The 17,125-nt window shown below is 38.2% G+C and overlaps 1 protein-coding gene across 1 annotated transcript; it reads left to right on the forward strand.

Moving 5' to 3' along the window:
• The first annotated feature begins 3,050 nt into the window (after positions 1-3,050).
• LOC139119742 (uncharacterized) lies at positions 3,051-11,572 on the forward strand. Its single transcript, XM_070683617.1, has 4 exons — positions 3,051-3,470; positions 7,316-7,529; positions 8,490-8,586; positions 10,254-11,572. The coding sequence occupies exons 1-4, from the start codon at positions 3,155-3,157 to the stop codon at positions 10,458-10,460; spliced, it is 834 nt and encodes a 277-aa protein (XP_070539718.1). The 5' UTR covers positions 3,051-3,154; the 3' UTR covers positions 10,461-11,572.
• The last annotated feature ends 5,553 nt before the right edge of the window (positions 11,573-17,125 follow it).

Here is a 17,125-nt window from a genome sequence, read left to right on the forward strand (position 1 = left end):
TAATCTATCATCGTATAATTTAAATGTTGCAGCTATGATGATGAGGTGCATCTTGATATCGTGCACGAAATACATAGTTCGTAAACAAGAAACTCGCACAGGCGCAGTTCCGACGACTATATCCCTTTAAGTGTGGGGAACCATTTATTAGTAACTGAATATTTCCATCGTCATTGAAGATAGTGACCAAAGCATAAATATTCCTTCAAAATTTTACTGCAATCGAACATGTTGTAGGATAAAATGACTGAAAATGACAATTGATGTCAAATTATTTAACACGTCCAATGATTTTTTATGAATAACCTTATCGTCGTAAAAGAAAGAAGAATATCAAAAGAAAGAATTCTGATTCCCTTTATTTAAATAGCAATGCTCTGAAACTCCAGAAAATGCCAATGGAAGCTATTGTAGTCTTATTGTATTCAGAAGACCGTTTGTGTCAATTATGCAAATTAGGCCTTTTGTATTAAAATAATTAGCATGCAAATTAGGTCAACCTCATTTGTTTTAGGTAATTCTTGCAAAACCTTAACAATTTTATTGAGAAAAAAATTGTTTAAATATGAGCTTAAACATTCATTTTGTCTGAAATAGTGGAAAAACTGCAAATATATGCAAATTACTTAATTTGCATAATCTTTATTGTTCAAGACATTTAGAAAATAACGTGTTGAACCTTACTAAATTGTGTTGCAATGAAAAAAGTCACATGAATTCAGTTTACATGTCCAAAATGTGAGTATAGCAGTCATTTTAAAGGCGATATATAGCTAATTTGAATATATGCAAATTTAACCAATTTGCACCCCTTATATTTTCCTATACTTTTAATATGTCATTAGTGACCTTTCCAAAGGTCATGGTGAAGAAATAATTTCTGTTGCAATTAGTCCTAGGTTAAACCCTAAATTGACTGGACTACTTCCCGACATTAAGCTTTAATTTCCATGTATTGCACCATTTGTAAATGTTATCAATGTCTGCTTGGATGGAAATACAATCACTTTGTGTACTAATTGTGCGATAAATTTTAGCGTCGTCGGCATACATTGAGCACAGTGATGATCCATGGCAATGAACAATGTCTGGCATGTCGTTGACATACAGAATGAACAAAAGTGGCCCAATTAATGAACCTTGGGGTACACCTGACATGACATCACATGGTGATGACATGTGACCATTGATAACTACACGTTGTGTTCTTTTACGGAGGTACGATGTAAGCCAGGACAAAACGCTGCCGGTGAAACCATATCTGCTCAGTTTATGTGACAATAAGGAATGTGATACAGTGTCGAAAGCCTTACTGAAATCAGTATAAATGCTGTCTACCTGAAATTTCTGATCGATAGCTTCTGTAATAAAATCAACATAACTTACTAAATTTGTTTGAGTTGACCGACCTTTCATAAATCCATGTTGGGATTCTGAAATATATTCCCTGACATGGGGAAACAGGCGAGCATAAACTACTTTCTCAAAAACTTCAGAAACTAATGGCAAAAGAGACATTGGACGGTAGTTAACTACATTGATTTGTCGCCTGATTTATAAACTGGTGTAACATTTTCAACTTTGAATGCTTGAGGAAAGACTCCCAAATGCAAAGACCTGTTGAAGATGATACATAATGGAGTAGCAAGTTCATGAGAACATGCTTTCAGGATGACACCAGACAGAAGATCTGGCCCTACTGCTTTGTTAACATCAATACTATTTAGCTCATGTAAAACATCCTGATAACTTAATGATATGTTTGAAAGTTGGTCTGTAATCCTAGGATGAAATGGTGGAAATTCATTCTCAATACTTTCATCATCTGATGTAAATACAGATTGAAAAAATACATTAAATGTAGCAAATGATGATCAATTACTGAAAAAAACTAAGCAAAGTTGGACTATAAAAATCAGCAAAAACTGCAAAATGGCTATGACACTGATGCCGGAGCGAGACGGAGAGAATTGGTGAAAAGGCAAACAGGTAGCTATATCACTTGCAACATGGGGAAGAAACCAATTAAATCTGAAAAAAGCACAAAAAGCACAATTTTGTTATTGAAAGAAAGCAAGATGCGAGGTGCATGAAAATCTCCACTGAATAGGTCAAGAAGAAGAAGAAGTTGTAGAAGAGGAAGAAAGTTGAACTCCAGTAAAACGAATAGGGCCCTAGCACCAAAAGGGGCTTGGGCCCCTAATTGCTTAATTAATTTATTCATTCTCTCCAAGACGCAGAAGCCGTATGACAAAGTGATTTGCAAAGTTCTCTTTGAGAAAGTAGAAGCAATTTTTTCATAAGTATCTTCAAGTTGCCAAATGTTAGACACTTTGCTCGAGCGTCGGATTGCTGACCTCAGGTTATAAGTTCCGTAAACAAGTCCTTATCGGGTCTCGACCTCACCATCGGTAACCTTGACCTTTACTTTACTCGGACTCCTTGCTCCCCGATAAATGGACACTGTGGCGTTTGCGCTGTAGAGTTCAACTATGTGAGAAATTATTTACTAAAATTTACCCCAATGGTCTTTATCCAAATTGAATTTACACTTTAGTGTCTATTAAGCCAATTCGATGCAGCCACAAATTATGTTTGTACAAAGGAAAAACTACCTATAACTTGGGTTGTAAATGGGAGTTTATCTTTGGCAACCTGTGTTCAAGATTGAGATACAATGAGACATTACCATGACCTGGTCCGTCTACAAGTTTTGTTTACTGCGTATTACAATTTCCTCGGACACACTGTCTGCATGGGACACATAATTTTGCTTCATGCTATTGCAGTGATCTCATAAAAGTGTGTTGCCTCAATAAACTAATTATCGCGTAGATGATTTATTAAATGTAATTGGTATCTTGTGTCTCAATTTTCAACTCAGGGTGCCAATCCTTAGCTTCCATATGCAAACCTTCGCAGGGTCTGTTTTGTAATTATACAAGTAGAATTTCTGACTGCATGAAGAAGTCTTAATCAATAGTAAGTGGCCACGGGTGTAACGTGAAACAATACCCAGGATATCCTGCCTTCTCGGACCCTGGATGTCTATTTTTGATTACTGGCTTCCGACAGCAGTATGTGAATACACACAAATCTGGCGCATTCTTATAATTGATACACTTCAGAGAGGAAAATCAAAGCCAGGTTCACGATGTTAAATCTTCGAATGTTCAGCTACTTTGCCGTGCTATCTTTCTCTTTGGCATTTGCCCAGATAATTGGCTCGGAACGACATCGACCACAGTCTGGGGGAAATGACAACCAGCAGCAATCATGTACTTACACCATTACTGTTCCAAAGTCTTCAGAAGGCGACTCTTGTCCGAGTTTTCTCGAGGTTTCCTGGGACCTGCATGAGCTACATGGAGAAAACGAAGTGCTGAAGGGACGGGTTGACGACTTACAAAACCTGTACTCTGAATTATTGAGTGAAGTGGATGATATCAAGCGCAAACAGGAAGAACAAGGTAACGTGGCAAGTGATAATCGTCTTTCTACAGTTTACTAGTAATTTTAGTCATATTGTTCTTTTTTATCGAGGTCAGTTTTGTCTGCCTTGTTTGCGTATTTCTAATATTCTGTTTTTGTTATCAACTGCAGTTCGTTTTGTTTTGCTGACAAAAATCACCTTGTGTTTGATTTGTCTTCAGCTTGCGATAGAGATATTCTTCGTATCTTTAAGAGAGGCCCAAGGCGCATATTCCCTTTACCGTCAAACGCCAGATGTAAGATTATGCCCGAGACTAAAATTGCAGACGTTTTTGACAGACATGTTTGCTTATCTAACCCTGAAAAGTGACTTAAAATATGAATCTACATAAAAAATGAAATTTCACTCCAAGGTGTTATTCATGCAGACAACAGCTGAGCTATTGACCACGATTCCGTACAAGTTAATGATATGTTCGTTCTGTTAGTTGTGTTGCCTGATTCAAGGTTCACGATTCAGGATTCAAGATTCAAGATTCAAGATTCAGGATTTACGTTCTGCAGTTTAAGCTGGAGACAGATGCATTTCCACTCAAATTCAATTTATCGATCACGTACACTGATAAATAAGCAAAAGGACTTCAACGGCGCCTTTTCTATGCATGAAGTGGTGGCCTACGATACGCGTGTTTACGAATCCTTCACGTAGGGGCCTAGGTTATTACATTAAGGGACTTGACAGAAATTATAGGGAGGGGCGGTGTTTATCAAAATAGTGGCCCTTCAAAAGTGTTTGCACGAAAAAGTGAACCTCTCGAATTTTCATATGCGTCAAACAGTGACCCTCCTCTGTGTGTCACAATCCACATCAATAATATTTAGACCCTTTCCATTGCGGCCATCTCGGATTGTAACCGTAAAATTGACCTCATTCGCATCAAAATTAATCAATTAAATTGCTCTGCAAAGTCTTTGTAGACCATAGGCCAGGTTCGTATGTGCCAAGTTTCAAGGTCACCGGCCCTGTCTATTTTAAGAGGAGGATTTTTAAAATATTATTTTTCAGAATTTTCTATGGCATTTAAACTGCCCAACACCTTTGCAGCTAAGCTATGGCTTTATCTTATCCTATGTAAGAGTCCAAGACGGCTAGTGTCCATTGAAGAATGAATGGTATGAACTCAAGTGCACACTCAAATTTTGGGGTTACCCTGGCGTTTAAGCCTAACGTCAGCCTGTACCTCATTCATTATGCACATATCTAGTTCTAGGCTAGCCGATAGATCGACAAGTATGATTTTTGGTGGACAGTAATAAGTATTGGAGTAAAGATGATTGACAAAATGTCACGTGACTCGAGTGGCCTTGACCTAAATTTACTCCTTGGCCTATAAATAAGACACCACTTTTAGTCGTGCATGAAAATTGGGGAGGGTAACTTTTTTCCTTAATACACTGTTAAAGAGTTATTATTTTACGTACCGCGTCATTTTGAATAAGCACCAGCCCCCCCCCCTCCTTATAATTTCTTTCCAGTCCCTTACGGCAATGACATCTACCCCCCTCGATGTAGAATTCGTAGACACACGTATCGCGCGTAGGCTACCACTTCATGAACATAGAAGGCGAGTGAAAATGCACGTGTTTCTAGCTTAAACTGCAGAACGTGAATCGTTGAAATATTTAATCTCGAATCTTGAATCGCGAATCTTGAATAAGTTTACCCGCAACAAACATAAGCTAATTGAATGATCTGTTTTGTTCCCCATTATGTAATCTACACATAAAAGGCAGGGCTAATAATATAGGTTCAGTAGTTCTTTCCCTTCATAGAAAAAGTGTAAGTCGTTGTCGTTGACAAAATAACAAGATGCCCATAGCGCAAAAATAGTGTCCTTCACTGCAAATAATTATCGATTAGTTTCTATTAAAGTGCCCAGGTTTTAACCAGCTGCATCTCTAAGCAAAGTAACTTACTGGGCACAACTCCCAAAGAGGGCAATAAAAACATATAAATAGCCAATGTCAATGGGAACAAACCTGAGACCGAAGGATGGAATACCGTGTGATGTAAAATTGCCATAGACACAAAGATAAAGACTGACTGGATTTACTCTGTACTCGCAATAGATAAATCGCCTATTTTTGCCGTTGTTTATGTGCCTTTGATTGTATAGGTCATCAATTCCACTTTCGCCCAGTCTTTCGCCCAGTTAAGCTATGTATTCACATTCTTTCGATACAAGTTTGGAGCGATGCGTGATAGAAAGTGTGTATATGTGTGACGGTGCTCAGCTCTACATACAACGTGTGGAGGGGACGCAATCAGAAAAATTGTAACAACAATAGCTCGGTTATTGAACCACTCTTGTCAAGGGTCGGGGGTTTGACTGTGATATCTTCGCTAGGTGACTGAGCGCCGTACTTTATGAGTTCAAATCCCATCGAGAATTTTTCTAAATTTGTAAAAGCCGCCTGTCGACACCGCCAAATTCTAAGGTATTTAGGTGATGGTGCTCAATCGCAAACTGTGTGCTAAGCAGTATTCGCGTCATCAAGTTATTATAAGTTTTGACGGGAAAGAGAGATCTGTACAATTATTGAAATTTGCGGATAGAATTATGACACATATGGTCATTTTAGTCAGACAAACAGCAAAAGAAAAGATTCAACTTCTACGTGATCCTGCTTGCACCTCAGAATATCTTCATGTACACTTACCACCCCTATCCCCCATTGTCGCGTATGATAATTTTGAAGTCCTTCACCTCTTCTCGTGTTTCCTCTGTGGAAATAAAATTGAACTAAATGCTATCTTTGGACGTATGAGTGGTCGTATATGCACTTTCAAATACTCACAAAAACCGAATCGTGGTCTAATTTCAACCTTATGTTTTATACAAATGTAATTTGGGCTAATAAGGTAGTATACGCCTCGGGGCGGATATTCGGACTCTCAAATTTTCACAGTTCGTTGCCGATCTACCACTTGTTGGGGCTCAATTTTATATATTATTGCCTGAATACATGGGTTATGTGCCAAAGAGCAAGTGACAATTTGCCCGACGCCAGGAGGGCAAATTGTCTCCTGCTGCGAGGGCACATAACCCCATGTATTCAGGCAATAATATTTTTATTACATGCCTCTTCACAGTTAATACTATATGACATTTAGTTATATGCAGGGCATTTTCAAACAATTTTACCATTATCAACCAGCATCAAACAGATTTTAACGAAAGTCAATATAGCAGTGCGCGCATGGATATTTTACATCTAGCGTTAAGCGTCTACTTTGACGTCGAAAACGTCGAAAGGCTTCACTGGACCGGGTAACCATGGAAACCGGTCAGTACATCGTTCACCGGCCCGCTAACTTTCCGGATGTTCCTATTCAAATCAATGCACTGATTTCACATCGAGGCATGTATTGAAAAGCTTTCGAGTATGAAAGAAGTTAACCGTCTTAGATTTGCCAAAATCGCAAATTTTATCTTTCCGTATTGTGTTTACACGGGGGTGGCGTGCCTATTTTGAATTTCAATTATCGGTAAATGTTAAGTAATTTGTTACGCGAGTCACGGTACCAAACTTTGGGCGGTTACCCCCTGATATTTATTACTGACTTGGTCAGAACGGTTGAAAGTTTCATTGGGAACAGTTTGAGCGAACTGTCTTTCACTGCGGTGGATTAGAGTTAGTTGAATCAAAGCTGTTGTTATCAGCATGGTACATATTTGATATTTATTATATCCATCCCTTCTGCAGTCACAATATTTTGCACCCCTGCAACATAATACAGTGTTTTGCAAGTCCTCCACCCTCAGGTGATTGTAAAAGTCGCCTAAATCATAGTATGAACTATTTTATCGATTTTCTCTAGGCAACAGGGATACCAAGAATTGTCGTCGACTGTCGGAAGACTTCCCTTCCTTACAAAACGGCGACTTTGAAATAGATGATTTCTGGCAACCGTACGATTACAGAGGTTTCCGTTATGTCGACAACGAAGCGTTTACTGAAGCTCGTTCTATAGCAGTGACACTGAGAAGCACTAGCCGAGGTGGGGGTGCACGCCAGACTCTGGTGTTCGACGGGTAAGTTCGAAGTTCACGAGTTGAAGGTGCAACAATAATTAACGGTATCCAAAATCACAAGAAATGCAAAATCTATAAAGTTTATGCAATAAATAACTTACATTCATTAAATTACTCCTAACAGGGAACTTCCTTTTATGAGCACTTAGTTACACTTCACTGGATAATGATTGTGTTAGATTTTTACTGTTCAGGTAAAGTTCCTGCTTGAAGATTGCTCTTCACTTGATGTGAATGAAGTAGCAAATGCACCAGTTTTTTAACGCTGAAAACCTCCCAATTGCCTTACACCTCTGCCGTGATTGTTGAACGAAAATACTTGAATAACACGTCAATTATGCTATGCCTAGCATTATAAAGCATATCTTCGAATCTAATATCGGGAAATTTCAAGATAGGACACGTGTTTCATTTAATAATTAACTTTAGTTCTCTATCAGTGCGTCGATGATTTAACCGACAAAGTGTACATTCAACCGTCATTTAACAGCGTCATGTTAGAAAATATCACTCATTTCCCGGTTTGTGTAATATCGCAGCCACAAAAGAACACATTGAATCAAATTTAACTTAATGCATTGGATTGTGTGCTCCATAATTCTTTCATAAGTGGAGTAGAGCATAATGCAGATTTACTGAGAGATGTTTTTATCTACTCAAACCTACAAAATGACTGTTTGCGTTTGCATTTCTCATCATCACGAGACAGCGAATATCAAATTGACGTATTCACTCAGAGAGTCTTCAGCTGCCTACAGCTATAAAAGAAGGGAATCTATATCGTATTTCCAGTGATTGTAAATGGGACGATAAAGAAAACGTCGGGATAAAGCACATCCACAATGTGTGAATGGCGGGCTGTAGTAACCAGTCTTGGCCATCGATGCTTAGGTTCTTTCATAGAAGCAGTGAAACGCATTTTTCAAACTTATGTTTTCTTTTTTCCTTGTCTTTTTTCAGTGACAAACCAACTGATATGGTCGTGAAAGGGTGGAGCAAAGCTGACAACATTATAGGTGAAAAGAACAGCGATTACAGTATCTACTGTGATGTAATAGTGAGTTTTCTTTCGTATTGGAACTTAAAAACTTGTAATATCTTCGTGCATCGGATGCAAGCCAGATGTGCGCTTGTACTTCATAATTTTAGCAGGATCGTTGAAAGGCAAATTAGCACCAGAGAGTTTTTCTCCACAGTTCTTTCGACGTTGTTCCATCCGCGACTTTGCTTACGCTTGGTACAAGCACGATAGCTCTTCATCAGTTTTGCTTTGCAATACTCTATTCCTTAAAGTGGCACTCCCACTTGGTGACATTTTTAAAACATATTTTTTAATGCCAACGATCGATATTTGACGTGGCGACTGCGCGCGGATCGCGAGATATCGATAAAAACATGTCCTCAAAAAAAGTAAAAGTTTGAATTCCGGTGGCCCACCAAAATTCAGCTTTCGAACATCGAAAGTTCGGCACTAGCGCAATTGTCAACTATGCTAGGGAGTACGAATCTACGCTGACGCTGCTGTACGCCATAGTACCACTCGCGTCGGTAATCGATCATACCCGGTGGGAGAAAGCCGAATCTTAATGAATTGGCAAAAAAACGAAAAAAAAGCTCGCTGATTCCACCAGAATTCGCATAGGTGACTAGTATAGCCCCTTGGAAAACTATTCGGAGCGCCTCGGCATTCTTATACATTGATAACGGATGCATCCATTGATAATGGATGCATCGATGGTCTGTGACTCAATTCTGGTCGCACACAGATAAACCCTTTTTACAGGAAAACTGTCTAAATATTTAGTGTACATTTGACTTGAAAAGACCAACATTTCATCACGGAAACATCCTGGATAATCGCGGTCGGCACACCTAAGTATAACACACCTTTGCCTTCCTAAAAGCGCACTGCACGGATAGCCGACTCGAGCCGACAATGCAGGATTTCAACATTCTGAAACTGAATATGGCAAAAACTACCTTGACGCGGTTGGAGATGATATCAGTGATATAAATCTGAACAGTACATTTTTTTTGCATATTCAAATTTGAAACATTTTTACGAAACGGAACTTAGATTCGGCCGACAGGCTGTCTCAGCACTGGCAGACGACAAAATGTAGTCATCTAAGGTGGCTAATGTTTTACAAGAAAAAACTGATATCTGTGTGGTATTGGTTATAAATATAATACAACTGATTGAGAATAATGAAAACGACAAAAACTAAAGAGAAGTTTTAAAAAAACTGACCTGAGGTAATGGATGGACTTCCTAGAATATCGTCAATCAGTACAACCACAAACATTCGGGGGATTTTGGGTCATAATCAGAAACGATCGTAAAACTTCGGGATGTGAAAAATTCGCTCGGGAAATGACATGTTTTTATCGATATCTCGCGATCCGCGCGCAGTCACCACGTCAAATATAGGCCGCTGGCATTAAAAAATATGTTTTAAAATGTTACCAAGTGGGAGTGCCACTTTAACCAACTTAGCAAGTTTATTTTATGTCTTGTACCTCTGTATGATACTGATAACGTTTTGATACTTTTTAGTAATTATGCATTGAGTTTACCAAAAATGGTCAATTTTCATCAGAAACTGCACATTTCCTGGTAATTGCGGCTTTGCAATGCTCTACATTATGATGTATATCCCTATAAATAACAGGATTCATCATTCGATCGCTTTGTATCACTATTCCTCGATCCTCTTATCACAGAAACCAGACGGAACACCATCCTGGGCTCACAATACTCCATTTGATGTTGGCACTCACGACTGGCAAGAGGTTACAGTCAACATACATATTCCAGAGGGAATACAGAGAGTCTCGTGTTACGCACTCTTTAGGCATAAAACCGGAACAGCCTACTTTGATAATTTCTCTGCAGAGATTACTGCGTGTCAGGCAGATCCAACGCGTTGAGTGCTGAACAACAGCATCATACAACATGTTTATTGTTTACTATGATCCATTATCAGTAGTGGTTATTCATAAATTACCAATCCTATATTCTATTCTTTCTATATCTGTAATCAGATTGCATGAATTGGGAAAGGAAACCCAGTTCTGCATAAGTTTTAATTCATTTTTGTCGAACCTGATTGAAATTTAGAAGAAACACAAATGCCATGATGCAGAAACATTTGACAAAAATAACTGCTGCCAGAAAAACATGAGGTTAAAGATACTGGGAAAACATTGATGTCCACAAACACTCACAAGCGTTTCATAAAATGCAAAATTTAATTATTTAAACGTTGAACCAAACAGCCTGTCTTTAAGGTAGAACGCACCTCGGGGACAGACATTCGGACTCTCAAACTTTTACAATTCTCTTCTGATATACCACATGTTGGGGTTTTTTAAAGCTCTTGGTGAAAGAAAACTTTTCATCAGCTTAGTTTTTCAAAATTCGAAAATTTTTATTTTTCTCCATTGAGTTAACACTGGGATGTCGGCCATTTTGAATTTCTAATATCGGTAAATCTTGGGTAATTTGTTTCTCTAGTACAAATTTGCACGGTGACCCCCTATTTTTATTCTTGATTTTGAAAGAGAATGATTGAAAGATCCCTTCAGGAAAGTTAGAGTAAAAGTTTAAGTCTTTCACTTTCGAGGTGCATATTACCTTAATGGCTTTTTTGCCAGATATGTTAATTGCCAATATATTACGTTTATTTTTTGAAACTACCCCAAGGTAAAGTCACACGTGTTAACACCTTCAGCTAAATTCTACCCGATGTGGACTAGAACAATCAATTGCTTCTTTAAATGCATGTTCGGTGTATTGGTTTTTCCTGCAGTTCACAGCACACAGGAAAACGTGATACGAACCGATATTCCATATGGCTACGCAGTAAAGATTGGCATTTCGGTGACATATTATACACTTCATCAAGATACTAAATATAAGGCATCGCCCTTCTGGGTTTTTATCATAGGTAATGTTTGTTTCTATAGCTATCAAACTTATCGTTATGACAACGTTGCCCACGTTTAAGAAAGAATAAAGTTCATGTAACCTTGAGAATCAATCTAAAGTGCCAAGGTTTCTTTTTTATTATCCTTGTCAATGTGATACGGCAGAAATGTTTTTCTTTATGTTGTAATATTTCGTAGACTAGCGAAATAAACGCACAGTAGCAGGTAGAAGATGGTCAAGTTTCAATCAAATAAACAAATAATTAGAACTCATCATGTCATACAAGTCTTTGTCATCCTATCAATATGTCACGCTCGTCACTGTCCTTGATGAGCATTTGAAATTACTTGACAGTATCCATTGAAATAAATACTAGTTAAGATTGCCATTCGACTTTCAACTTGAAATACTTTTAGATATTTTCCCCTAAAATTTTCTTCGTTCAGCGAAGGAAAATACCCGTGACGTAATGACCATATCACAACTCGTCTTCGACTCGTGGTGACACGATCATTACGTCACGAGTATTTTTCTTCGCCGAACGAATAAAAATATTAGGGAATATTAGGGAATAATATACTTATCACATGCACAAGCCAAGAATTCGTTATTCGTGTGGGCGTTTTGGGTACCAAGGACAAAAAATAAGGGTCCGCCGGAGCGGGTAAACAGTCCCCAAATGGCCGAATTTTCCCGTTTTTTTTTCTGTCGAAATGCAAAAAGGCTAACTTTCTAAGCATGGCAAGCTTATATTCAGGAAGATATTTGACCTTTTCCCCGACATAAATACACTTACTTGTATTGTCAATGGCCCTGAGTGACCCAACATGTCAATCAAAAGTGCAGAACATTGTCTGCTTTTTTGCTTGTTTTTGTGCCCTGTCAGAACTTTTGCCAGTCCGGTTGAGTGAGTTGACTGTCGGGCGGAGTGTTCCGTAAAGAAAGTAGTGCCCATATATTCTTGTTTAACTGAAATTAACGTGCTAAAGACACGTGATAAAAAGCCGCTTCATGCTCCTAGGGGTGAGTAAAGTGAGGTGAAGAGTTAGTGAAGGAAACTCTTGTCCCTCTCAAGAGCGCAGAGGCGAGTACACGGCCGTGTGAAGGCGTTTTGGGTACCCAGGACAAAAAACAAGAGTCCGCCGGAGCGGGTAAACAGTTCCCAAATGGCCGATTTTCCCGGTTTTTCTGTCGAAATTCAAAAAGGCCGACTTTCTTAGCATGGTAAGCTTATATTCAGGCAGATATTTGACCCTTTTCCCGACATAAATCCACTTACTTGATCAATATTTGGATGAAAGGCCTTCACACAGGTAGGTAAGCTTCAACGCAGTCAAAAGCTTAGAGTGTTGCATTCCTTTTAGAAGACATTTAACTAGAAAACCACCGGGTATCTTGCCTTGATTAATGGTTACCCAAAGGGCGAAGAATTGCTTTAAAGAAGTCAAAAACTCGGAGTATTGTATTCCTTTTAGAAAACATTTACCTACGAAACAATCGGGCATCTTCCCCAAATTAATCGGGCGCAAAAACAGCAAGGCCTTGCATACCTTTACCTCTTTTACTCCGGTGTACTTCTAAGGTCAGTGACCCAGAGTGACCTCATGTCAATCAAAAGTGCACAAAATAGTTCGTTTGTTGCTTTATTTTTGTGTCCTATTTGACGTTTTACCAATATGGGTGGATCCTTTGTTATAGATGAGTTACTTCAGTGTCGTGCGGAGTGCTTTGGTTACCTACGAAAATAGTCCGTGAAGAAAGTATTAGCTCAGTGACTTTGAATAGTGTAACGTGAAAAATGCTTGCCTAACTTGAGCTTCTGATTTGAAAGGTTGGTGAGAAAGCAGCTTTAGCTTCAAATGTGTTATTTAATGTCGGTGAAAACTTTGCAGAGATTAGTCAGTTGTACCTGAGTTTGAGGTTTCCGACATTAACAAATTCACGTTTAACTTGAGATTAACATGTGAAAGACACGTGACAAAATTTGAAAAGTGAGGTAAGGAGTTAGTGTCAGAAAATGTTGTCGCTCTCAAGGAAGCAGAGGGGCGAGTACTCGGCCGCGTGAAGCCGATTTTAGCTACCCTAGGCAATACTAAGGCTCCGCCGCAGCAGGTAAACATTCCCCAAATGGGCGAATTTCCCCGTTTTTTCTCTCGAAATTCAAAAACGTATACTTTCTAAGCGTATCCGGCTTATATTCTACCACATACTTGTCCCTTTTCCAACATATAACCACCTAGTAAGTCAAAATTTTGATGAAAGGCCTTCACAGCTACAGGTAGGTAAGCTTTAATGCAGCAAGACCCCAGAGTGTTGCATTGCTTTCAGAAGGCATTTAGCTATGAAACCATCGGGCATGCATCTTGGTAAAAGGGCAAAGAATTGCATGCCGAAAACTGCTTTACTCAAGTGTACTTGTAGGATCAATGACTATGAGTGACAGGGTTGTGTTTTTTTTCACTACTGTTATCAATGTATACCAACAAACACGAGTCACAAGTTTGTTTAAATGTGCTGATTATATGGCGCTATTGCATGTCTTTGTTTAAAAAATGTTTTATAAAAGATGCATTTGAGCACGTTAGTTTGACCTTGCTAAACTGGTTTAAGTTACGTCCGTGACGTTTACTGGAAATGAACGTTGTCTAGACGATGAAATCGATAATGGATACGAGTAATTGTTTTTACCTAGCACTTGCGCTAGAGAGGGTGAACATTCAGTCGGCTGAAATCGTTGAGTCCTTGAAATTGAAATAAATGGGGCCCAATTCTAAGTCCCCTCCACCGTCGCGCCTGCCTAACAGTCAGTGCGAATACCGGGTGTAAAGACAGCTTCGTTATAATACAACAGGATGATGACAGATATATTTATACCCAGTTTAGTTGCTACATTGCATAAATGAGCAACGTTTTCACCTTCTATTTGGCAACATAAACAGTCCGACAACCTGCCGCAAGTTGGCAGAATATGCCAAGGTGACCCGACGCCGGCCACAGAAATGATGGCGAGTATCTTGGCCGCAGGGTGACGTCATTGATGTGGCATCACGGATGTAGCGAGGTGAACTTTGACTTCATACGACAAAGGAGAACAAAAAAGATATTACATGATAAAAAAGCAGAATTAGAAGTTGTGTCTTCATGTATACTGAGACTTTGAATATTGGAGAAGTGGATGACAAATCCGAACTTCGATAATCAGTGTTCACCTCGCTGTGACGCAAGAAGCTGGGAGTAACCAATACCTCGCTGTCAAAAAGCTGTAAAACGAAAATCAAAATAGACATACAAAGGATTATACCGAAGACTCAATCGATGATAAGATCACTGCCCGACTTTGATTCGTCGACGTGGCATGGGTATACAGCTTCCGCATACTTCCGCTGAAATGGCATACGTCATTTTCATCATCATTACTACTGTAAAAAAACATGTGCCTACGGACAGAAGGGTAACTTTTTTATTTAAATTGAGCAACACAAAAAACAAAGGACAGAAAAATGCACACAGGACAAAAAGCAAAGAGAGTCACAGGAGAAGAAAAGAGCACAAACTTAACATTTCCATTTCATTCTATTTTTTTCAAGTTTTCCATTCTTTAAGGCAATATTGTGCTGACCACTCTTGTGTAGTTACCAATTGTTAATGTCTCTCGGGTTCTGACATTACAATGAATATATTTTTTTTTCAAGGATGAGTAGATGTTCTAAAAAATATCCTTTTCATTGAAATCATAACCAAAAATGACTGACATGGCATCGAGTTGAATATCCATATTGAAAACATCGAAAACATATAAAGAAAACTCTCTACAGAATGCTCCAACGTTTGGACAAAAGCCAGAAGCGATGTACAATAGAGTCAAGACGTTCAAGACAGAAATAAGAGAGCTCATTTTCTACTTTACCCAATTTTTTAAAAGTGACATTGATGAAAATATTTCTATGTAGATGTTGGAACTGGAAAATTCTACTTTTTGATTCAATGGTGCACTTATATGGGAGACTAAAAATTTTCTTCCAAATTTTTACATCAAGCTTGTCCGGAAAATCATAGTTTTCTCTGGCATAGAGACAAAATCTTTCATTATTGATTGATTGACAAATTCAGAACATTTCTTGTTAAATACATTTATATGAAATTCTAAATGGCATGTATATAAAGTGTAAGGCGCACTCACATTATATTTCTTCTTGTATTCCATGAAAGCTTTAAGTTGACAATACCGAAATATGTAATAAAATTAATTTGCACATTGTGCCTTAAAAAAGCATTGTGTTCCATAGGTAAACCTCCAGTAATGAAATCGGTCAAAAAGTTAACATTACAATCATTGAGTTTCTTTGTAAGAATGTTTTCCCTTCTAACAGAATGTCAGAATTGTTCCAGACAATACAATCCCACTGAGCTGGATTTACATTATTCTGAAAATTTAGTTTACACCAAGTGTGAATAATGTCGTGTAAAAAGGATAAGGTTTGAAAAATTTAGGAATATGGCGAATGTCGAAGTTGCAATCAAAAACAAATAAACCACCGAGTGAGGACAAAAGAGTGGTATAAATCAACTTAATTGGGGTATTGTTTTCCATCTGAATCAGTCTTTTTACCCATCGAACTTTCATTGCCATGTATATCGCCCTGAAGTTAGGAGCTTTCAGACCTCCAAACTGTCGGTCATTCATAAGACTGATCTTTTTTATTCTATCACCCTTATTATTCCAAATAAATCTGAAAATAATACGCTCTGTGTCTTGAAAAATATTGTCTGGAGGATTGGGTAACACCGAAACAAGATAGGTAAGTTTTGACGATGCAAGACTTTTCAAAATACTGTAGTAATTTTGCCATTCGAAGAAAGATTTCCGCTTGACCATATATTGAGGACAATCTTCATTGACTTGATTTTTGGTTCTTAATTCAAGGCAAAGATATTTTCTTTTACACTAAGAGGAATAAGGACACCTAAACATTCAATTTGGCCATGTGACCAAGTGTAAGGGTATGTTGTCTTGTAATTGATAGTTTTTTGACTCAAGGTACCAATTTGATAAACTTTAAACTTATCGAAATTGACTTTCAAACCAGAAATCTTTTGAAATTTATTCAAAATTATTAACGCTTCATTAAGAGACTGAAAGTTCAACACAAATAATAAACAAGTATGGGGAAAGGGGACAGCCCTGGTGAACCCCTCTTTCAATAGGAAAGAATTCGGAAGCCCTTCTATTGTTGATTACACGTTACATTGGGTTAGAATATAAAAATTGTATCCAATAAATTAAAGAATCACCAAAGTTAAAATGCTCAAGTGCTTTAAAAAGGAAAGACCAGTCAAGAGAATCAAAGGCTTTCTCGTGATCAACAGAAAATACTAATCCAGGAATTTTTCCTTGTCCCCAAAGTGAATTATTTCATGAGAGTGCAGATATTCTCTCCCATATATTTAGACTTTACAAACCAGTTTGATCAGTATTGATAACAGACGGCAGAATCTTACGAATAAGGAAAGAAATCGCTTTCGAAGTAAGTTTATAATCGGCTTTCAGCAGGGAGCTTGGTCTCCAGTTTTTTAAATGCCATGAATTTTTGTCTTTCTTAGGGATGAGAGAAATGACTCCTCTACGTTGTGAGATAGCAAGTTTCTGGAGAAAGCACAATTTAAG

Source organism: Ptychodera flava, chromosome 20 (genome assembly GCF_041260155.1).
Source record: "Ptychodera flava strain L36383 chromosome 20, AS_Pfla_20210202, whole genome shotgun sequence".
Classification (NCBI taxonomy): Eukaryota; Metazoa; Hemichordata; class Enteropneusta; family Ptychoderidae; genus Ptychodera; species Ptychodera flava.

Coding starts and splice junctions, on each gene's coding strand:
- LOC139119742 (XM_070683617.1), top strand. CDS start 3,155: ATGTTAAATCTTCGAATGTTCAGCTACTTTGCCGTGCTATCTTTCTCT. Junction 7,530..8,489: donor CAGACTCTGGTGTTCGACGG/GTAAGTTCGAAG, acceptor GTCTTTTTTCAG/TGACAAACCAACTGATATGG. Junction 8,587..10,253: donor GTATCTACTGTGATGTAATA/GTGAGTTTTCTT, acceptor CTCTTATCACAG/AAACCAGACGGAACACCATC.